Source organism: Zea mays, chromosome 6, assembly GCF_902167145.1.
Source record: "Zea mays cultivar B73 chromosome 6, Zm-B73-REFERENCE-NAM-5.0, whole genome shotgun sequence".
Taxonomy (NCBI): Eukaryota; Viridiplantae; Streptophyta; class Magnoliopsida; order Poales; family Poaceae; genus Zea; species Zea mays.
Window position 1 is genome coordinate 83,487,422 of NC_050101.1, and position 24,345 is coordinate 83,511,766.

At 43.4% G+C, this 24,345-nt stretch overlaps 1 protein-coding gene, 1 non-coding gene and 1 pseudogene across 2 annotated transcripts; all 3 read right to left on the reverse strand.

Moving 5' to 3' along the window:
• Positions 1–264: 264 nt before the first annotated feature.
• Positions 265–930, reverse strand: LOC109940453 (ADP-ribosylation factor 1; the record flags this gene model as incomplete). The annotated part of the gene is made up of 3 exons (XM_020539981.1): positions 770–930; positions 415–474; positions 265–333 (listed from the first exon to the last, which is right to left on the reverse strand). Coding segments are annotated over exons 1-3 (279 nt in total), but the record flags the coding sequence as incomplete, so codon positions are not given.
• A 1,236-nt stretch (positions 931–2,166) lies between these two features.
• Positions 2,167–3,085, reverse strand: LOC109940454 (uncharacterized; annotated as a pseudogene).
• A 1,545-nt stretch (positions 3,086–4,630) lies between these two features.
• Positions 4,631–4,761, reverse strand: LOC111589584 (U4 spliceosomal RNA). Its single transcript, XR_004850949.1, has one exon. It is a non-coding gene; the product is annotated as a U4 spliceosomal RNA (small nuclear RNA).
• Between the last annotated feature and the right edge of the window lie 19,584 nt (positions 4,762–24,345).

Below are 24,345 nucleotides of genomic sequence, written 5' to 3' on the forward strand. Positions count from 1 at the left end.
AAACATATTTCATTGGTACATAAAATTATTTATCATACATGAATTTGAGATAGATTTATATTTGAGCTTTGGAGAGGTGTGGAATGTCAAATTTCAAGCTAAATAGACTACTTTATTAAGTAAATTCCAATTCCTCCAAAATGAATAGATCCAAATGGCCCCTATAGTAATAGACAATATGAAACAACCAAAATGGGAGTTTACCATGTATGCCAGCTTGTTTGATAATAGACATGAAGTTTCCCACACCACATATTGTTGCCTCACCATATCTTGTTTATTGGCAAATACCAATATGACACTGTTAAGCATCAAAGGATCATTGATTATTGCCTGCAACAGAATTGTTCAATATTAACTTGGTTGAAGAAATTAAATTCAACGATAAGCAGCTCTGACTGACAATCTACAGACATGAAATTTAGCTTTAGCTTTTCCAATCCTCTCCCGATCCAATGAATCAACTACATAGATCTGCAACACCGAACATGCATAAAGAGTCACCGTGTATGTCGTAATCATAAACCCGAAAAAACTCTGGAATTTGAAACGGTATCTCGAGGAAGAAAAGTAGCAACGAATGCATAATAATGTTTCAAACAATAACTGCCCCTGAAGATTACCAGTGATGAGATTGACAAACAAAATAATTTGAGGAGTATCCCCACAAACTCAATAAGTGAAGAATAAATAACCCAACCCGTCAAGCAGAACAATTACAAACAATCAATATCATTTTATAAAGGTCTTAGAAGAATAATAAACATACCAAGCCATCAGTATTGTTGAAGTAGTGCCTCCACAAGGGCCTCAACTTTTCTTGGCCACCAACATCCCAAACAGTAAACATCACATTCTTGTATTGAACTTTCTCGACATTGAAACCTAGTAGTAGCATCAGAGAGATATCATCACACATGAATTTGCAGGCAAAGTGAAACATTATTATGCACTCTGAAAATTTCCCAGGTTAGACTGTCAGCTTAAATTTTGGCAGATGATTTTGTTAGGTTAAACAAGGAAAAATGGCATAAAAATACTTGAGGACAATGTTTTAAGAAAAAATGGAAGTGAATTCAGTTGGGTGCAATACCTGGAATATTTTGGCAGATGCACAGTGCTCGAACTGATCGACCATGATGTCCATGGCTCCCATTTGTGATAAGGAAATTGAAAATGGAACATAGCCCCCAAAGAAAATGTGTACGAAGCATGGGCAATTTTACATCTATTTCTCGGTGATGGTGTTCATGTAAGGAGGGTCCTTGTGAGGTCCAACCAACTGCCTGATGATTGAACTGGTGAAAGCCATAATTGAGAAAGGGGAAGCATAGTCAACACATACATCACATACATGTCATTGATCCAACACTGAAGCAAAGCGGTTAATAAGAAACGAAATTCTCACTTGTAAACCATGAGGGTAGCGACGTGGCGGGAGTTGATGTCCAGGATCCCCGTGTTCTTGTCTGACAGGTCCTCGAAGACTTCCTTGAAGATCCTTTCAACATCAGACTTGCCTATAAAGTGAACACATTGTTAGGATGGACAAACTCGATGCAACGATATTCCATTTCTCATGAGCAGATCAGAGAAGAGAAACGAAAAGGTTGCAGAAATAGCGATAGTGAGACATGCGTGTGCAAGGCATAGAGGCATGGTTTACCGCGTGTTCTATCCCACGCGTGGCCGAATAAGTTAGACTTCTCGGGCTACAATACATCGATGAATCAGTTTGGCCTTGGGTTACAAAGTGAGACCAGACATGCCGAATATCAAACTCAGAAGAGGCTAAAATACATTTTCTGACTAAATTATGAAGTTTATATTTCAGATAGCAGTTCACCGTACAGAAAATTTTGAACTGTGAAACAATCACAATATCATTCAGATGTTGTGGCACGTCTTGTTGTACCTGCCGATGCCGAGGTCGAACACCTGCTGCCGGTTGGTGATGCGATGTCGAGCAGTATTGAGGAAATTAGACAGAAGGAAGGAGCGACGAATAATGACACCAGTCATCCATCCGCCGTCGGCGACGTACCTGATGTAACTGGTGAGGTCGAGACAGAGAGAATGACCCACATCGCTCGCCTCGCAACATTTGCATGCACACGCACCATGACACCGTGGATGGCCTCCTCCAGGCGCCGAATCCCGACCACCTTAATCGATGTAGACGAGGGCCCCTGTGACTATGTATTCATCATCAATTTCATCAAATCTATTTTCCCTTAATTCAACAGATTGTGTTGGAACCTCGATATTAAAATTTTCTAGATTAGCTTGGTTCCCAATCCTCCTTCCACTGCCCCTTCTTTCCCTTGCTCTTCTACGACTTCTTAAAGATCTCGAAAACGCCTTGTAGAATATACATGACCACCAGTTCGTCCTGACACCGCGGAAAACTTCATAGTCCTCACCATTGTCATCATCTCCATACTCAATCACATAGTCTCCCAGAACTATCCCATTGGGAACTTGTGCATGTATTGTGCTCAGGACATCTACAATATCAGAAGATTGCTGGAAATTCTCCCAATCAACTTGTCTAGCAGGATCAATCTCTGAAGGGCGTGAATCCTGGTGCTTTTGTTGGTGTGCTTCTCAAGCTCATTGAAGTTACCGACAGACGAGCAGCAATCCTCTTCACAGCACCTTTTCTTCTGATTAAGATGCTGCCGAGCCTCACCAATAACAATCCATCCAATAACATCACCCCTACACAGAGGGCAGCTGGGGCGGTTGTTTGCGTTCGATGGCACAATATGAATGATGCTATCGAGAGGAGGCATGGCAAAAGATGAAACTTTCACATTGGAAGGCAGTTCATATGCAGATTTAAATCTCTCAAGACAGATGGAACGGGTCTGGTCTGTATCACAAACAAACGGCCTGCAGCCTTTCTCATAAGATGTGCATCTCAGTAGGACTGCATTGTGAGGGTAATCAAGGCAGATCGGGCAGGTAACGTCCTCCATCCAACTCTTATCGAGCTGAATGTCCAGATCAAAAGAGCTGTGCTTTACCACCTTCTTCACGATCAAGTTGCCTGAACCCATAGCGGACACGCAGATTTGCAACGAAAACTCCTGGCTCTAGCAGGCCCAGATTTTCATTACAGCCTACAAGACACCAATAGGCCAATCATATCAGTTCCAGCTTGCTCCTTCAAGAACATCGTGAGCAAATTCTGTGAGTGATAGTGAATAGATCGAGCATTTCCATCAGAAGGCAATATGATAGATGATAGTGTATCAGTGTATGGCAGGGCACAAACACCCTAATGTCCGCAATCAGTTCATATAATGAATTCCCTGTAACCACACATGACTATTTGACACTAAAAATGAACTCATCCACTTAACCTAATGATTTACCACAACTTCCAGTTCCGGTAAAACTCAAACGAATCATAGAAATTTTCCTTACTCCATAAGAGATCAATAACTGCCAGAATCTGATTTCGACCTCAATATGACGTGGCTCAGGGGAATCTGATTTTGACTTAATTGGGCACCAGCAACTAACTAACTTCTACGGCGCGGCGGCAACTGAGATGGGCGGATTTTGCACGCTGATGAACCACGGGCGGGGTCGGATTATGTTGGACTCGATAGATTAGCTGCGTGGCACCACGTAGCACACAAATCGGCAAGTGAACTGAACCGACGAAGGAACGAAGAAAAATCTGGGAGATTGGATTGGACTAACAAAACCAACAGATAGGAAAATTTATCTATCCAGGTAAACAAAGCAGCTGGAGGTCACTCACCAACGACAGACGACGAGACCGACCGACGGCCGGATGGATGGATTTCCGCTCCTCTCGACCGGTCCAGGGGCGGCACCGCGGCGCGTGGGCCAAGGAGCTAGTGTCTTCCTCGGTGAGGTCGATCTCGACGACCTCGGCCTTGGTAGCGAGGCCACGGAGGGAGGTAGATGTGGTCGAGGGGGAGGAGGCAGGAGGCGGTGAGGAGGAGAGAGGGGGTGTGATCGAGGGGGGCATGGCCTCCCCGAATCGCTGGTGAAGCAAGCACGGGCGAGGAGTTTCTACAAATCGACGGTGGTCGGGGGGAGGGGCGATGATGTCGAACGGGGGCAGGGTCACGGTGTCGCCCCCTGTGGACGCCTCCAGCGCCTGCGCCACCGTGAATCCAGGCATCGCCGAGGGGGTGAGGGCAGGGGAAGGGAGGGGGAGGCCTTGAATCCTGGACGCGTCCGCAGGGTGTTCTCGGATCCTGTCACCGCGGCGCGAGACAGAGGGAGCAGGGGCAGCGGGTGCGAACAGGGGGAACAGGGGCGGTGGGTGCGAACAGGGGAGCAGGGGTGGCGGCTCACGCGGGGTGGGAGAGGGGGAGGCGGGGGGACGAACGTGGGTGTGGGTGGGCGGACGGTGTAGATTTACAGAAGCGAGTGGACGGTGTAGATTCACCGAAGGCAGAACCAGGGGAGGCAGCCTACCCCTTGCAGCCTTAATAGTAGTAAAGATTCACATGTATATTCTGAGAACCAAAATAACCGAGAATCCTTTTAAAACTTGAATCAATTTGTAGACCTTTCCCTTCTCCCAAGAGTATGAGTCCTTACTAAACCTTGGAGATCAATTTATAGAGCTTCCCTTCTCCCAAGAGTATGATCCCTTCCAAAAATTCTTAGTGGTCTTAGGGTCTCAAAGAGAAGGTTTGGAAATAGCTTTCAACCAGCAATTGATGCTCATTATGACCTCACAAGCCACGTTATTACCTGAAGCGCAAAGATGTTTTTCCATAGGTCGATCACCCCCACATATATTAGGTTGTCCTCATCAGTGAATGTAAACAAACATATAAAACATGATTTTGATACAATAGACATAGTAAAATTTAAAATAGATGATAAGGTATATGTCTACTAACAAAGACATGATTGTCTCTCATAGGGCCGAATTCACTACCCGATGACCTTGGGCACCAACCAAGGCTTCCGCCATGTGCAACATAGAGCAACCATCTAACTTTGACGTGAAACATACAAAAACATAGGTCTAGCCGTAATTCTACATGTAATAAAATCCTAAAAGTTATTTCTAAATCCAGCCGACCACAACCCACTAGTCTAATGCCCCACGAACCAACTAGTTCACATTACATAGGCTTATTTAACCTAGCTTGTTGGTCACATACTCCATACTGCTCCTTGGTAGCCACCATTCTGCAGCGATTCATTTCCATATTTCTGTGATACTCCCAATTCCACCCAACTGCGTGAGGGTAGAAACAGGCAACGATCAAATGGGTAATAGTGGGCTACTGGGCATTAGCGAAGGCAAGTAACGACGCCTCGAGATTGAAGACCCAATATTGGACCGATGAGCCACCACTGCAGTCTACATCTTGCAGAGTTTAGCATGGAAAGTCGACGGGGCCGTGGGGGTAAAACACATGTAAGAAATAATAATAGATGAGGCTTGAATCAATAAAAAAATCCTTGCTAGACTTGGGGATACTAGATGGGGCTCACATCATACTACTTTGATTCATTTGTCTCAAATGTGGAATTCAATTATAGAAGTTCTTCATATAGTTAATGAAGATGCGAGTGAATCAAACCATTGAAAGGGAAATGTGATTTAATCTATTTCTAGATTTGGTGCCTGATGACCATCACAACCATATGGACTAACTAGTTTGCTAAGTATATGATTACAAGTTCGTAGATCAACAATCAAGATTCTAAGTCAGAACCAGCTCAAACCCAGCCAAAAAGGGGTATATTTTGGACAAGATGAACTATTGGTAGTTCAACATCTTGGATGAGTCCTAGACACTCCTAGGAACATATTTGAGCCAACTAGATATAAAACCCCTAGTGTTAAGCATACTCATACATTGCATATGCATCATGAGAGCATTATCATGACATCATCAATCATTCACTACTTACATTAGAATCTAGAACTACCACTGTTGTTGTGAAGTGAACCCATGTTTGAACCAATTGGATGCCTATGTTTTATGACAGTAGGTTATTATTGAGTGCTTGTGTGCATGAGTGAACCCACTTGGTCAATCTAGGTTGATTATGGTTAATCTTTCAACTCTTGATTTCATGTGGTAATAGTTTCTTGAACTATATGTGATGGTGTGGCTAGTGGATGTTATGCTTAATGAGTGAAATACTATTAAGAACCAAAACCTGAGAAGTAAGTATTGACTCCTAAAACTACCAATCAAAAGAACTCAAATCCCAAAAGAAATGAAGCTCAACCAAAAATGAAGGTTAGGGAAATGGGTTAAAGAAATAGGAAAAACCTGATTTTTTCTAAGTCCAATTTTGTACCTCTCTTCAGATGCCAACGTGCTCATACAGATATAACCTTCAAATCAAATTGATCCAATTACAAAAGTTGTAAATAATTACATAGGGCACACCCTATAAAAAGTTGGCGAAGTTTTGAATTTGTTTGACATATTTTGACACAGTTAGACAGTCAGTTTCCACTGTTTCGCGCAGTGCTGACAAACCAAAGTTTGGAGGCTTGTAATTCAAAATCTAGCAGCTAAACCACCCTAACCCCTATAACAAAGTTGTAGTCGGTAGAGAGGGGAGCAATCTAGCCAAAGTGGGCGACGCTTCGTGCTCCCATTTTGTCCCTAGCGCATCTGTAGCCTAGGCAGACGGCAATCGCCAAGTGGCACGTGCCTGGACACGTGGTCGTCGTGCCCTGCTCCGGTTCACTCTTTGTCCGCGCACTTGGGCAAGTTGGCAGCAGCGCCCACTCCATTTCATTGAGCGCCCAGCCACTCTTGCCTCCCTCTACTTTCATATCGCGCTCACTCACACTCTCACTCGCCTCTCTTCTTCTTCCACTCCGACGCTGAACCGCCATGGCCGACACGAGCTGAGCTCGTGGCCGCGCTGAAAGGGAAATAGGGTTTAACCTTTTCCTAAATGATTTTGGTGGTTGAATGCCCAACACAAAAAAATTGGACTAACTAGTTTGCTCTAGATTATATATTCTACAGGTGCCAAAGGTTCAACACAAACCAATAAAAAGATCAAAGTTAGGGTTCAAAAGAAAGGAGTAAAAGAAACCTAAGAGAACCCTGGTCTAGCGCACCGGACAGTGTCCGGTGCACCAGGGGTCGTACAATCTGAACTCTTCACCTTGGGGTTTCTCAGACGCCGCTCCGCTATAATTCACCGGACTGTCCGGTGTGCCAGCGGAGCAATGGCTAGGAAGCGCAACGGTCTTCTCCAACGGTCGCCTGCAACATGAACAGTTCGCAAAGAGTCAGAGCAGCGCCAGAAGGCGCACCAGACAGTGAACAGTGCTTGTCCGGTGCGGCACCGGACTGTCTGGTGCGGCACCGGACTGTACGGTGCCCCAAGAAGTCAGAGCTCCAACGGTCGAAACCGTCAGAACCCTAACAGTTGGATGACGTAGCTGCCACACCGGACAGTGTCCGGTGGCGCACCGGACTGTCCGATGCGCCCATTGACAGACAGCCTCCCCAACGGTTGAATTGGTGGTTGGGGCTATAAATACCCCCCAACCACCACTACTCCAAGTGTTGGAGACTTGTTCTCAAATGCTATGAATTAAGAACAAGACAACATAAAATGTTAAATATTAATGCCCTTCGTCCGCCGAAGCATTATCTCCACAAGGATTTAATGAACTTCGGACGAAGGTCACGAACATAATATTACGAAGGTTTCACCTTCGTAATTAAACTTATAAGGTTAATACAAAGTAAAATAAAACATGGAACACTAAAGGTAAATACATTAAAAATAAATGACATCATTCACATATCTTATTATATGAATTTAAGATATTTGAATACAACGTTTAGGTACATTTATACCTTTGCCTTGACAAAACAATAATTCCCGAGTGATGCGTTAGCAATTACAGGAATGCGTGAACAGTAAAGGAATACTGTTCACTATTTATAGGCACAGGACACAGCTCATGAGGAATTACAATTATGCCCCTCATAAAAGTTTACAACAATGACTCAGACCTTTGAAGGCTAAAAAGATCATTTTATCTTTAAGTCGGTTCAATCCTTCGTCTTCGTATATGCTGTAGTTCCGAAGCTTCGTGAACGGTGTCTTCGGCATCATGTTCAAACAGCTTCAGTTGAAACTGTTTCTTTTTGCAGGACCTTCGGCGACGAAGCATGGGCCCAATAGTAGCCCCTTCACGGTGCTAGATCGTTTTTCGTAATGAGCTTGATCCGTGAAAAAAGTTTCTTAGGCTTCAGGAAGCCGAAGGTCCGAAAACACCTTCCCTGAGCTCGTTGTCGAGAAAAGATACATCTTTCGAGCGTGTAGCGGTCCCACCATGCAGGTTCACTGTTCTGATTTTTGCAGCCCACCGTTCAGCGGGTGCGAGCAACTGTTTGCCTGGTGTAAAAATCCTGACGATTCACCTTCTTACATGCAGCACTATATAAACAGACGAGTAGGTGTGAAGTTACCACAGCATTCATTGCTATTGCACTGTTTTGCTGCCAAAATTTTTAACCATAGCCGAAGCTTGATTTTCGCATTCAAACGAAGCTCTGATTTGGTGTTTGCTTCGTCAGAAGAATAGCTTCGGAAGAGAAGGTTATTATTTTCTAAGAAATTTTTGAAGAAATTCAAAATTAAATGGCCAGAGTGCGCTCTACTGCTAGAGTTGAGCGCGAGGGGGACGAAGCCGAAGGTGCGGAAACTGTTCCTATCTCTGAAGCAATGAAGCGATCTGGATTAATGACATCAGAAGACACCCCTGCTGCTGAAGCAGAACAAGCAGATATTGAGGAGGCTGTGGTACTGACGATGAATACAATATCGCAGTGCCGAGCAAGCCTAGTCATCTGGACTTCGGGAAGTCGACTATCTCGAAGGCTGATTTCCCGAAGATGGTGAAGTCGGGCTACTTCAGCGAAGATGAGAAAAAGATGATTCGCTTTGGTGGAGAAGATATTACCCCGAAGCCACAAAAAGATGAAATAGTGATTTTTAAGAGTTTTCTCAAAGCTGGTTTGAGATTTCCTTTGAATAGGATGATTGCTGATGTGCTTAAAAAATTTGGGATCTATTTTCACCAACTAACTCCTAACGCTATTGTTAGGCTTAATGTTTATATTTGGGCTCTCCGAAGCCAAGCTGTGGAGCCATTTGCCGAAGGTTTCTGCCGAGTACACGAGCTACACTACCAAACTAAGGCCAGAAAGGATGGGCTACATGAAAATTTTGGTTGTTACAACTTTGCATATCGAAAAACTACAAAATTTCCTGTGATCAGCTATCGAAGCAAGTGGCCGGCAGGTTGGAAATCGGAATGGTTCTACGTTAAAGTTGATGACGACAAGGAGAAGCTTGTACAGAGTCCGCTTGAACTAATCTTCGGAGAAACCCAACCCCAGTGCAATATGACACCAGAAGGTCCAACCCAAACGGTGCTGGCTGAATTCAGAATTATTGCAGAGCACATTGGCACTAGGGATTTGGTGCAGGAATTCCTAGCTTTCAAAGTATTTCCAACTATGAAGGAATGGGCTATGCCGAAGCTTAAAGGAGAGAAGAAAGAGGGGGAGCTTGTCCGATTACCCTATCATTATAAATTCAAGAAATATTTTAAGGCACCCTGCCAAGAATGGCTCGATACAATCGAAATAATGAGTACTGAAATTCTTGCAAATTACTCTAAAAAAGAGGACCAATTGATGACAGCAGCCTTCGGCACCCGGCCGAAACGAAGGCTGAACAGAGTACTTGATGCTATAGGCTTTGAATATCCTGACTATGGGCGACTGGGCGGAGATGCTGGCGGCCCGAAGAGAAAAAGAATTGCCAGTGCCGTTGACGAAGAGAGCACCAAAGTGACCAAGAAGAAAAAGGAGATTTCTGAAAAGCTAAGTCCTGAAAAGTTGAGCCCTGAGCCGAAGGTGGCCGCTGCAAGAAAAAGGAAAACTGCATCTCCAGAACCAAAAACGTTGGTTCGAGAAGAAGACACTCCTACAACGCCTTCTGCTGCCGAAGTAGAAGAGATTATGAAGGTAATGACTGAACCCTTGCCTGTCAAGCTAAGTCCGCTGGCACCGGAACTGACGAAGTTTTTTCAGAAGGGCAAAGCAGCTTCGGCAGAAGAAAGTCCTGCACTACCGAAAAACGAAGAATTATTCAAATAGCAGATGTGATTCATCAGACGCCGCCACCGGCGACAGTGTCAAAAATTGCTTTTGCCGAGACCACTGAAGCCGAAGGCGCCGCAGCCGAAGCTTCCAGAGTGGAAACCATCGAAGCTGAAACCGGCGACACCGAAGCTGCTGGGGCCGAAGCTGGGACCACAGAAGGTTCGAATCTAGAAACCACCCTTGAGGTCATTGACAATATTCTCCTGAAAATGGCTGAGGAAGAAGCTGCTGTGGCTGCGGTAACCACGACAACTGGAAAGGGAAAGGAGCAGATCGATGACGCTTTAGAAGAAACAAGTTTTAACTTTCAAGATTTGCTTGGACAAGAGCTAACAGGCGTCGAAAAGGAAGAGTTGAAAAAATATGCCATATCTTGCGGGTATAAGCCAGGGGCTACGCTATTTGGTGGGGTCAACGAAGGGAAGCTAAGATGCCTTCGGAACCGCACCGAGGCCAAAGTTGTTAGAACCCTCTCCAAAAGCGTTGGCCTACCGAAACTAGAAGCTGACCTCTGTAGATATCAACGACACCATATCGCTGGAAGCCTGCTCTATGCTAATTTTAAGGTAACAAATATTATTATTATTATTTTGTTTATTTTTTAGGTCATTTACTGGCGAAGATTGTTTTGGTAATGTATACTATTGAGTAAGGTTCTAAAAATGCAACAAGATCTCGAAGAGGAGAAGAACAAAACTATCATCAAAGATTTGGAAGAAAAAGTTGAAAATTACGAAGCTGTTCTGAAAAAGAAGGACTTCACCATCCAGGACCTTGAAATCATGACTAAAGAACACGAAGGTGCATTAGAAAAGAAGGACTTTGTTATTCAGTCTATGGAAGGCTCCTTGGCTGAGGTCAAAGCCGAGAATAACAGTTTAAAGAATGAATTGGTCAAACAATTAGAAAAATCTGAGCAGGAGAAGAAACACCTTGAAGCAAGTCTTAAAACTGAGATGGAAAAGAATTCAAATTTGCAAAAATCTTTGAAGGAGCTTCAAGAGAAATGCCTGAGCTTCGGCAGCCGATGCGTACAACGGCTGAAGGATGTGTTTCATTCTATTGGAGCCAGCTCTGAAAAATTTACACCTTCAGCTGAAAACTTGCCCAACACACTAGAATATATTGAAGGCGAGGTTGATGCCCTTGATGAAGTTATTGGTGGCCATGCTGACTTCTACGCCCTGGTAGCTTCTCGGGGCACAGCTATCGCTTTTCTGAAGGCTGGTTGCACACATGGAAAATTTGTTAATAGGCCCAACTTCAGCTTATCATCATCAGATCTAATAGATATTCCAAGCCTAGCCCGAAGTATCGGGAATAGATTTATGACCCAAATTTGGGTAAATGGTGGGTGACGAAGCTCGAAGTCATCTTAAGCCGGTAAGAAGCTTATATTTGTTACTTTTACCTTCTCCTTGAAATTTGCACCTTTCTTATTCTGTTCTTTAATATTCGTAGGATGACGAAGCTGAAGTATGACGAAGCTGATGTATGACAAAGCTGAAGTATGACGAAGCTGAAGCTTGACAGTTGCTACAATATTCTTTCCTGCAAAAAATTCTGAAGAGACTTTTGTAATATTATTATGGAAAAACTCATGTAAATTTGTACATACCTTGTAATATATTTTGTTTCCGCTATCTGTGTACAATCTGCTTTGTTGTGGACGAAACTTCTTTTTTGAGCCGAAGGCGAAAAACACCTTCCCTTCTTTTCGTACATAACGAAGCATAAAAAATTTTCCTTTTTCGAAGTCTTTCCTCATTGCCGAAGCGCCTATCTTTTTTGTGTGATATGATGATGATTCTATATATGTTTAAATGAATGTTTATGAGTGCAAATGACATGATGAAATGTATTGTGGAGATGAATATTGGGAATGATTAAAATCTTTTCACTTTTTAGCTTCATCGTTTACTTTTCAGTGTATCAGCGTTGACTTTTCGCTGTAAACCTCCCTTAGGAGCTTCTTCGCCTTTTACTTTCAGCGGAATCAGCGTTGACTTTTCGCTGTAAGCCTCCCTTAGGAGCTTCTTTGCCTTTTACTTTCAGCGAAATCAGCGTTGACTTTTCGCTGTAAGCCTCCCTTAGGAGCTTCTTCGCCTTTTACTTTCAGCGGAATCAGCGTTGACTTTTCGCTGTAAGCTCTGCATTCCCTTAGGAATGACTTTTGAGCTTCTCCCTGTTTTCTTTTCTTTTCCCTTGGCATTTACATTTACATTTTTTGGGGGATATCACTTTTATAGAATCGAAATAAGGAAAGAAAAATTACATGTTGTAGCCCCATTAAAAACCTTTCTCCCACTTTGGAAAGGAAAAGGGTGCCACAAAAAAGAATAGAAAGAATTACATCAAATTAAACATAATATCGCCGAAGCTCATCCGCATTCCATGACCTAGGGATGTCGTTGCCGTCCATATCCTTCAATCTATAGGAACCGGGTCTTGACGAAGATACTACCAAAAAAGGTCCTTCCCACTTCAGCTGTAATTTGCCCACTGTCTCAGGGTTGGCTACTCTTCGAAGCACCAGATGTCCTGGTTCAATGTTCTTCAGCTTAACCTTTCTGTCACGCCATTTTATTGTTTCGGCTTGATATTTATTGATGTTTTCCACAGCCTGAAGTCTGATCCCTTCTATAGCATCTTTTTCCACAGAGCAATCAGCTTCGTCTTCACCTTCTGCCGAAGCTACCGTTCTTATTGATCCTGCTTTGGCCTCTTCCGGGGCTATTGCTTCATCCCCAAACAATAGTTTGAAAGGCGTAAAGCCTGTTGATCTTGACATGGTTGTGTTATGACTCCATACCACTTTGATTAACTCGTCTGGCCACTTTCCCCTGGGCTGATTGAAGATTGACTTCATTATTCCTGTCATTATGATCCCGTTAGTTCGTTCGACAAGTCCGTTTGACTCCGGATGTCGAACTGATGCAAAATGGATCTTCGTGCCAATTTGATCACAAAATTCTCTGAAAGCTTCAGAATCAAACTGTGTCCCATTATCCACAGTAATGGCCTTCGGCACTCCGAAGCGACAAACAATATTTTGCCAGAAAAACTTTTGAATAGTAACCGAAGTTATTGTGGCTAGCGGCTTTGCCTCAATCCACTTGGAAAAATATTCCACTGCCACTACAACATATCTTAAGTTTCCCTGTGCTGGTGGTAATGGACCTAGTAAATCAAGGCCCCACCTTTGCAACGGCCAAGTGGGTTGTATTAATTGAGTTAAAGACGAAGGTTGTTTTTGATCTCTTGCACATTTCTGACAACCTTCGCACCTTTGGACTAAATCCGCTGCATCCGAAGCTGCCTTTGGCCAATAAAATCCTTGACGAAAAACTTTCCCAAGCAAAGGCCTAGATCCAATGTGAGATCCACATAGGCCTGTGTGTATTTCCTTCATTAATTATATACCTTCGGATCTGGATAAACACTTGAGCAACGGGGAGCAGACCCCACGCTTGTATAGCTCCCCTTCTATTATGACATATGGTCGAGCTCTTGCTTCTATTCTTTTGTTGTAAGCTTCGTCGTCTGAAAGAAAATTACCCTGAAGGAAAGAGATGATTTCAGTTCTCCAATCTTCACTATAGACAGGGGATATATTGAGGACCGCTCTTTCAAGAAGCTCGACCGAAGGTGCTTTTATTGTTTCAAAAAATACTTCCGAAGGTAAAGGCAACCCCTGTGCTGCTGACTTGGCCAATAGATCAGCATATTCATTTTCTCCATGAGGAATATTTTTAACAGAGAATCCTTCAAAGGAAGCCTCGATCCTTCGGACTGTATCTAAATATTTTTCAAGCTTCGGATCTCTTGCTTTATAGCTCTTGTCAACATGACCAGAAATAACTTGGGAATTAGTTTTAAGAATGGCCCTTCTGATCCCCATTGCCTTTAACTTCCGAAGACCCAAGAGCAGAGCTTCGTATTTAGCAATATTGTTTGTACAACTGAAATCAAGTCTTGCCGCATAACAAGTTTTAACCTTGGAAGGTGAAACCAACACAGCAGCTGCTCCTGCTCCGAAGGTTCCCCAAGATCCATCGCAAAACACTGTCCATGCTTCGGCATCTTTATTCGTTTCTTCCTCCTGAGCCCCTGGCGTCCAGTCAGCAATGAAGTCTGCCAACGCTTGGGACTGAATCGAAGATCTGTGGACATAATCGATACAAAATTCATTGAGCTCTGCAGCCCATTTTCCAATCCTTCCAGTAGCTTCTTGGTTTCTCATAATATCCTTCAAAGGTTGTGAAGAAGGAACAATTATGTTGTAAGCTTGAAAATAATGCCGAAGCTTCCTGGAGGCCATCAAAACAGCATACAGTACTTTCTCCAATTCTGTATAATTTTTCTTTGATAAACTAAGAACTTCGGATACAAAATATATTGGGGCCTGCTTCTTGACTTGGCCTTCAAGCTTCTCCTGGACAAGTGCTGCACTTACCGCTGAGTGCGAAGCTGCCACATATAATAACAAAGGAGCCCCTGGCGTTGGTGGAGTTAGTGTTGTTAGATCTATCAAATATTGCTTCAGTTCTTCGAAGGCTCTCTGTTGGACTGGTTCCCATTGAAAAACTTCGGCTGACTTCAGCACTTCGAAAAATGGTAAATTTCTCTCTGCTGATCTAGATATGAATCTGTTGAGAGATGCCAGCCTTCCTGTCAATCTTTGAGCCCCCTTCTTTGTACTTGGTGGTTCCATTCGAAGTATAGCTTCGATTTTGCTTGGATTAGCCTCAATTCCCTTTGTTGAAACTAGACAACCAAGAAATCTCCCCTTCTTCACTCCGAAGACACATTTTTCTGGATTCAGCTTTAAACCAGCCTGTCTGAAATTAGCGAAGGTCTCCTGCAGATCAGCAATGTGATTATCTTGCTTCGTGCTTTTTACAATGATATCATCAACATAAGTTGGCACATTCCTGCCTATCTCAGAATGGAGGACCTTCGCTGTCATTCTGCTGAAACTTCCTCCAGCATTCTTAAGCCCCTCGGGCATCCGAAGGTAACAATATGTTTCACTAGGGGTTATGAAGCTAGTTTTCGGTTCATCCTCCTTCTTCATCCGGATTTGGTGATAGCCTGAATAGCAATCCAGCAGACTCATAAGCTCTGATGAAGCTGCTGCATCGACTAAGGAATCTATCCTAGGCAATGGAAACTCGTCCTTCGGACAGGCCTTATTGAGATCAGTAAAATCGATACACATTCTCCATTTATCATTGGCCTTCTTTACCATAACAGTGTTAGCCAACCATTCTGGGTATTTTACCTCTCTGATAACTCCAGCACTGAGGAGTCTTTTCACTTCATTCCGAGCACCTTCGGCCTTGTCATCAGACATCTTCCGAAGCCTCTGTTTTCTGGGTCTGAAGGATGGATCAACATTGAGTGAGTGTTCAATAACATCCCTGTTGACTCCGCAAAGATCATTAGCTGACCAAGCAAAAACATCTTTGTTGTTGAACAAAAACCTTATCAAGGTTTTCTTCTGTTCTTCGGACAGTTGAGATCCCAAGAGCACCTTCTGTTCTGCTATATCCTCACACAAGAGCATGGGCTTCGGCTGATCAGCCGAAGCAGCTTTTTCCCTTCTGAACTTGTATTGCTCACAAGCTTCAGCTCCATCTATATTATGGATTGCTTTTGAATCTGTCCAATTTCCTTCGGCCCTTCTGGCAGCTTCCTGACTTCCATGAATAGCAATGGGCCCTTGGTCCGAAGGTATCTTCATGCAAAGATAAGCTGGATGAAGAATTGCTTCGAAGGCATTGAGAGTACCACGACCAATGATTGCATTGTAAGGGTATTCCATGTCAACAATATCAAATACAATTTGTTCAGTCCTTGTGTTGTTAATGAATCCGAAGGTTACTAGCATTGTGATTTTTCCAAGTGCTACGATCTGTCTTCCTCCGAAGCCACAAAGGGGATGTGTGGCATCATGGATTTTGTCCTCGGTCTCTTGCATCTGTCTAAAGGTCTTAGCAAATATGATATCAGCTGCGCTGCCTATATCAACCAAAACATTATGGACCAGGAATCCTTTGATCACACAAGAGATAACCATAGCATCGTTGTGTGGGTAATCCTTGAGTTGAAGATCCTCTTGAGAGAAGGTAATTGGAATGTGAGACCATCTTGACTTGATGAAGGGTCCTTGCACCCCAACATGCTGTACCCTTCTCTGTGCCTCCTTCTTCTGCTTCTTGTTGGCTGGCTCTGAGCATGAACCGCCTGTTATCGGGAGTACCAGCTTCGGAGCCGAAGTAGCTCCAGCTTGATTGTTGAACGAAGCCATCAGCTTAAAAAAGTGGAAGTGAGTTCACCGGAGGTGGGCGCCAATGTTGGAGACTTGTTCTCAAATGCTATGAATTAAGAACAAGGCAACATAAAATGTTAAATATTAATGCCCTTCGTCCGCCGAAGCATTATCTCCACAAGGATTTAATGAACTTCGGACGAAGGTCACGAACATAATATTACAAAGGTTTCACCTTCGTAATTAAACTTATAAGGTTAATACAAAGTAAAATAAAACATGGAACACTAAAGGTAAATACATTAAAAATAAATGACATCATTCACATATCTTATTATATGAATTTAAGATATTTGAATACAACCTTTAGGTACATTTATACCTTTGCCTTGACAAAACAATAATTCTCGAGTGATGCGTTAGCAATTACAGGAATGCGTGAACAGTAAAGGAATACTGTTCACTATTTATAGGCACAGGACACAGCTCATGAGGAATTACAATTATGCCCCTCATAAAAGTTTACAACAATGACTCAGACCTTTGAAGGCTAAAAAGATCATTTTATCTTTAAGTCGGTTCAATCCTTCGTCTTCATATATGTTGTAGTTCCGAAGCTTCGTGAACGGTGTCTTCGGCATCATGTTCAAACAGCTTCAGTTGAAACTGTTTCTTTTTGCAGGACCTTCAGCGACGAAGCATGCGCCGAACACAAAGGATCCAAGTTTTCCAGACATCTCATTCAATACAAGAGCTAGTGTAATCAATACAAGACACAATTCAAAAGAATCAAAGCCTCTCCAAGTCCCAAATACACTCCAAACAATTAGTGACTAGAGAGAGAGTTTTGCTCGTGTTCTTTGAGCTCTTGTTCTTGGATCGCTTTCTTCTTCCTCATTCTTGTTCTTCAAGCACTTGTAATCAAAGCAAGAGACACCAAGTGTGTGGTGGTCCTTGTGGGGTCTAAGTGACCCGTTTGATTAAGGAGAAAGCTCACTCGGTCTAGGTGACCGTTTGAGAGAGGGAAAGGGTTGAAAGAGACCCGGTCTTTGTGACCACCTCAACGGGGACTAGGTTCTTTGGAACCGAACCTCGGTAAAACAAATCATCGTGTCATCCGCTTTATTTCTTGATTGATTTGTTTTCGCTCTCTCTTCCGGACTTCGATTTTATTTCTAACGCTAACTCCGGCTTGTAGTTGTGCTTTAAGTTTATATATTTCAGTTTCCGCCTATCCACCCCCCCTCTAGGCGACTTTCAATTGGTATCAGAACCTGATACTTCATTAGAGTTTAACCACTCGAAGTGATGTCGGGAGGATCCGCCAAGAGGGAGATGGAAACGACCACAAGCCACAGGAAGGTTCCATCAAGGGAGTCTGGCTCCAAAGGAAGGGAGGAATCACCTCCCCACGTCAAGTCGCACCGGAGTGGCGACAAGAAGAAGATGATGAAGAAAGTTGTCTACTAGAAGACTGATTCTTCGTCACCCTCCACCTCTGGCTCCGACACTCCGTCTGTCACTTCTAAGCGCCATGAGCGCAAAAAGTTTAGTAAGATCCCCCTACGCTATCCCCACATTTCTAAACACACTCCTTTACTTTCCGTCCCATTAGGCAAATCACCGGTTTTTGACGGTGAAGATTATTGTATGTGGAGTGATAAAATGAGGCATTATCTAACCTCACTCCACGCTAGCATTTGGGACATTGTTGAGTTTGGAGCGCAGGTACCATCTGTGAGGGATGAAGGATATGATTCGAACGAGGTCGCCTAAATCTGGCACTTCAACTCCCAAGCCACTACTATACTCCTCGCCTCTCTATGTCGAGAGGAGTATAATAAGGTGCAAGGGTTGAAGGGTGCCCAGGAGATATGGGATGTACTAAAAACCGCACATGAAGGGGATGAGGTGACCAAGATCACCAAGCGGGAGACGATCGAGGGGGAACTCGGTCAATTCATCCTCAACCAAGGAGAGGAGCCACAAGCAATGTATAACCGGATCAAGACCTTGATCAACCAAGTGCGCAACCTCGGGAGCACCAAAATGGGATGACCATGAAATGGTCAAGGTTATTCTAAGATCACTTGTTTTTCGTAATCCTACACAAGTTCAATTAATTTGTGGTGATCCTAGATATAAGCTAATGTCTCCCGAGGAGGTTATAGGAAAATTTGTGAGCTTTGAGTTGATGATCAAAGGCTCCAAACAAATCGTCGAGCAAGGCAGCACCTCCACGCCCGAGGTGCAACCCGTTGCATTCAAAGCGACAGAAGAAAAGAAAGAAGAGTCTACATCAAGTAGGCTCCCCATCGACGCCTCCAAGGTCGACAACGAGGAAATGACGCTCATCATCAAGAGCTTCCGCCAAATCCTCAAGCAAAGGAGGGGGAAGGATTACAAACCCCGCTCCATGAAAGTGTGCTACAAATGTGGTAAGCCCGGTCATTTTATTGCTAAATGTCTATTATCTAGTGATAGTGACAGGGGCGACGACAAGAAGGGAAAGATGAAGGAAAAGAAAAGATACTACAAGAAGGGCGGCGATGCCCATGTATGCTGGGAATGGCACTCCGATGAGAGCTCCACCGACTCCTCCGACGAGGATGCCACCAACATCGTCGTTAACAAGGGCCTCCTCTTCCCCAAAATCGGCCACAAGTGCCTCATAGCAAAGGACGGCAAAAAGAAGAAGGTAAAATCTAGAGCCTTCACTAAATATACAACATCTAGTGATGACGGTAGCTCTAGGGAAGATGAGGATGATTTGCTTAGTCTTTTTGCCAACCTTAATATGCAACAAAAGGAAAAACTAAATGAATTGATAGGTGCTATTCATAAGAAGGATGAACTCTTGGATAGCCAAGAGGAATTCCTTATTAAGGAAAATAAAAAGCATGTTAAGGTAAAGAATGCTTATGCTCAGGAAGTAGAAAAGAATGAAAATTTGACTAAGGAGCTTAGCATTTGCCATGACACCATTTCCAACCTTAGGAATGAAAATGATAATTTATTTGCTAAGGTTGAAAAATCAAATGTTTGTCATGATTCAATTGTCAATCTTAAAAATGATAATGCTAGTTTAATTGCTAAGATTGATAAATTGAATGAATCAATTTCTAGCCTTAAAATTGAAAATGCTAGTTTAATTTCGAAGGCTAAGGAATTGAATGTTTGCAATATTTCTATTTCCAATCTTAGAGATGAGAATGACATGTTACATGCTAAGATTGATGAATTAAATGCTTGCAAACCCTCTACATCTAGTGTTGATCATGTTACTATTTGTACTAGATATAGAGACATTAATGTTGATGCTATTCATGATCACTTAGCTTTAATTAAACAACAAAATAATCACATAGCACAACTAACTAGTAAAATTAATAAGCATGAGATAGAAAATGAAAAGTTTAAATTTGCTAGAAGCATGCTCTATAATGGGAGACACCCTGGCATTAAGGATGGCATTGGTTTCCAACAGGGAAGCAATGTCAAGCTTAATGCCCCCAAAAGATTGTCTAACTTTGTAAAGGGCAAGGCTCCCATGGCTCAGGATAACGAGGGTTGCATTTTATATCCTGCTGGTTATCCTAAGCACAAGATTAGGAGAATTCATGCAAAGAAGTCTCATTCTGTTTCTCACCATGCTTTTATGTATAAGAATGAGGCTTCTAGCTCTAGACATACCACTCATATTAAAATGCCTAAAAACAAAACTCCTACTACATCAAATGATTCTAATGTTTCATTTAAAACTTTTGATGCATCTTATGTGCTTACTAACAAATCAGGTAAAGTAGTTGCCAAATATGTTGGGGGCAAACACAAGGGCTCCAAGACATGTGTTTGGGCACCCAAGGTGCTTGTTTCTAATGTGAAAGGACCCAAGACCGTTTGGGTACCTAAGAACAAGGCCTAAATTTGTTTTGTAGGTTTATGCATCCGGAGGCTCAAGTTGGATAAATGATAGCGGGTGCACAAACCACATGACAGGGGAGAAAACAATGTTCTCCTCCTACGAGAAAAACGATGATCCCCAAAGAGCTATCACATTCGGGGATGGAAATCAAGGTTTGGTCAAAGGACTTGGTAAATTGCTATATCACCTGACCATTCCATTTCTAATGTTTTTCTTGTAGATTCTTTAGATTATAACTTGCTTTCAGTTTCTCAATTATGCAAAATGGGTTACAACTGTCTTTTTACAGATATAGGTGTTACTGTCTTTAGAAGAAGTGATGATTCAGTAGCATTTAAGGGAGTATTAAAGGGTCAGGTATACTTAGTTGATTTTAATAGAGTTGAACTCAATAATTGCTTAATTGCTAAGACTAATATGGGTTGGCTCTGGCATCGCCAACTAGCCCATGTTGGGATGAAGAATCTTCACAAACTTCTAAAGGGAGAACACATTTTGAGACTAACAAATGTTCATTTTGAGAAAGACAGGGTGTGTAGCGCATGTCAAGCAGGGAAGCAAGTTGGTACCCATCATCCTCACAAGAACATCATGACGACCGACAGGCCGCTTGAGCTACTCCACATGGATTTATTCGGCCCGATCGCTTACATAAGCATCGGCGGGAGTAAGTATTGTCTTGTAATTGTGGATGATTATTCTCGCTTCACTTGGGTATTCTTTTTGCAGGAAAAATCTCAAACCCAAGAGACCTTAAAGGGATTATTGAGACAGGCTCAAAATGAGTTCGGATTAAGAATAAAAAAGATAAGAAGCGATAACAGGACAGAGTTCAAGAACTCTCAAATTGAAGGCTTTCTTGAGGAGGAGGGCATCAAGCATGAGCTCTCTTCTCCCTACACACCTCAACAAAATGGTGTAGTGGAGAGGAAAAATAGAACTCTACTGGACATGGCAAGGACCATGCTTGATGAGTACAAGACTCCGGACCGATTTTGGGCCGAGGCGATTAACACCGCCTGCTACTCCATCAACCGGCTCTATCTTCATCGAATCCTCAAGAAGACATCATATGAACTCCTCACCGGTAAAAAGCCCAATGTTTCATATTTTAGAGTCTTTGGTAGGAAATGCTTTATTCTTGTTAAAAGAGGTAGAAAATCTAAATTTGCTCCTAAGGCTGTAGAAGGCTTTTTACTTGGTTATGACTTAAACACAAGGGCATATAGAGTCTTCAACAAATCCACTAGATTAGTTGAGGTTTCTTGTGACATTGTGTTTGATGAGACTAATGGCTCCCAAGTGGAGCAAGTTGATCTTGATGAGCTAGATGATGAAGAGGCTCCATGCGTCGCGCTAAGGAACATGTCCATTGGAGATGTGTGTCCTAAGGAATCCGAAGAGCCCACTCAAGCTCAAGATCAACTGTCATCTTCCATGCAACCATCTCCACCAACCCAAGATGAGGATCAGGCTCAAGACAATGAAGAAGAAGATCAAGAAGATGAGCCACCTCAAGAGGAGGACAATGATCAAGGGGAGATTGTAATACTCAAAAGAGCAATAATGAGAATTGAGATAATATCAATAATTTGTGGCCTCTACTTATCATTACATGTGATCAACCCTAGTTCAAAAGTGGATAATTAAAACAAAGAACACATAAATAACATGTGCATCATGCTGGAGTTTATTGGATTGTGCATTTGTGGATAATAAAAATAAAAGTATCAATAGCAATGTGTGAATGTGCCCACAACTTCCAAACCCTAATTTGAAAACAAAGCCATGAAAATGGAGAAGGAAAGAAAGAAATATCATATAATACAAAATAAATTTATAAACATATAACTTCATCACAATTTGTTATAACCAAGTGGAACATTTAGACTGTGTACAAACGTGCCACAAAGTTGGATGTAAATTGAGGTTTTGAAATTGGAATTCAAAATGAATAAAGAACAAAACAGAAAAGAAAAGAATAAAGAAGGAAAATGGCAAGAACAGACATTGGGCCGGATTCATGCCATCGGCCCAATTTGTGTTTCATCCGCGCAGCCAGTCACACTTCACCAAACCCTGACCGTCGGTCTCCTCTTGCCGCCAGGTGGGCCCGTGGCCACGGCATCACTCCCGCTGCCAGCCTTGGCTCCACGCTGACGCGCCGACGCTCTGTTACTCCGACGCATGGGCCTGGGGATCCCAGTCTCACATTCCCTCGCGCACGTCCTCTGTTGGTTCTCTGCCCGTGGGCCTCTGCGTTCAACAATTTTGCGTCACTGCCGGGTGGGCCTTCTTCGTTGTTCTTCTTCCCTGGTCGCGCTCAACAACCTAGCCGCCATTTTCTCCGTTTAGTACGCGCCGCCGCTCCCTTCGTGGAACCGCTGCAATGACCGCAGCTGTGCAACCGATTGCCGATTCGCGCGCGCCGAACGCCCGGGTCACGCGCAGCATTAGCGCCCTGTACCACGCTGTCTCTGCGGCATAAAATCCCCTCTCCCTCGTGGCAGCCTCCCCTTGCGTTCTCCCTGTTTTTCCATAGCCTCAGGATCGCGTCGCGCCGCCTGCGTAAGACCCCTCTCCGTCTAGAAGATCACCTCCATCTGCTACCCAACGCTCGCCGTCCAGCTTCTGGAACCTGGAGGGAAGAATTCGGCCGCCGAAGAAGCGCGCGGGCGGGTCTGGGGTATGTGCCTCGGCGACTTGCCGTACTCACCCTCCTCCTCGTCGCCAGGTTCGCAGCCTCGCCATTGAAGGTTGCAGGCGGTGTTGATAAAGGAGTCACCCCCGGCCTGTGGTCGCTGCCGTGAAACCACCGCACGGCGTGGAGGACTTCTCTGCTGCCGCGACCTACGGTACAGGTACCTCTCTTCCGTGTATACATATCGCTCCATAGATTTTGCCACCTAGTAGAAAGGGATGGGCCATCGGGGGGGGTAGTAGTCCGTCGATATCGATGATGTGGCCTGCCGAGTCAACTGACCAGCGATGGCATTGGGAGATTGATGATGGCCATCTGCCGTCGGATGTAGATGAGTGGTGGGGATTTGGCCTGGAGCATGGCTCGGCCTGGAAGTATGGCTGACCGTCGGATGGTGATCGTCCGCACCACGAAGTCAGGTCCACGTTTTAATCGTGCGCGTTGATCTAGAATCTGACGGTCCGCACTGTGAACCGGTATGATTAAGACTGGGATCTAATCCTAGCGGCCGGTTTTTGATCGAGCGGCCGAGATCTAGAGATACCCCTTCGCCGTGCCTATTTGTTAAAGAGCCCCTGTAGTTTTACGGAATTAACCCGCCGTCCCTTGTCGCGGTGCACTGTGTCTCGGGATTGTTTCGTGGAGACCCCTGCACTTCTCTGTATTAGTGTGCCTAGTCCAGGAAGCTAAGAAATTAGATAAATGGAATTAGAAAATGATATTTAATACAAAAATAAATGCTAGAATGTGTTTAAATCATAGAAATTTCATATGATGTCCAAATTAGTTCATTCTAATTCCTATAATTCTATAATATTATTGTTTATCACATAGTACCTCTGTTTTGACATTAAAGTCACATTAAAATTCATTTCCTAATTAATCTTATATCAAATCCATAAAACCTTAGGAAATTCATAACTTCGTCATTTTAATTCCGATTTGATCCGGTTCAAGTTGCGTTAGTCTCGTAGCAACGCGTAGATCATTATTATGCAGTATATTCTTATGTTTGGTGTGATGTTAATTTTATCTATACCATGTTTATTTGTATTGCTACTACTAGTGCGAGGACTCGTGTCATCTAAAGCAAGTTGGTACCTGGAATCTCAAGTGCCAGGCAAGTTGTGCCCTTGATCACTTACTTTCCCAGCCATGTTCTTATTAATTTTAATGATCTGCATAGGATAATTTTGATGGGAGCCTTTATGTTACCCCAGTTTTGATTACCTCTATACCTTGTTCACCCCTGAAATATTTTTGGGTAGTA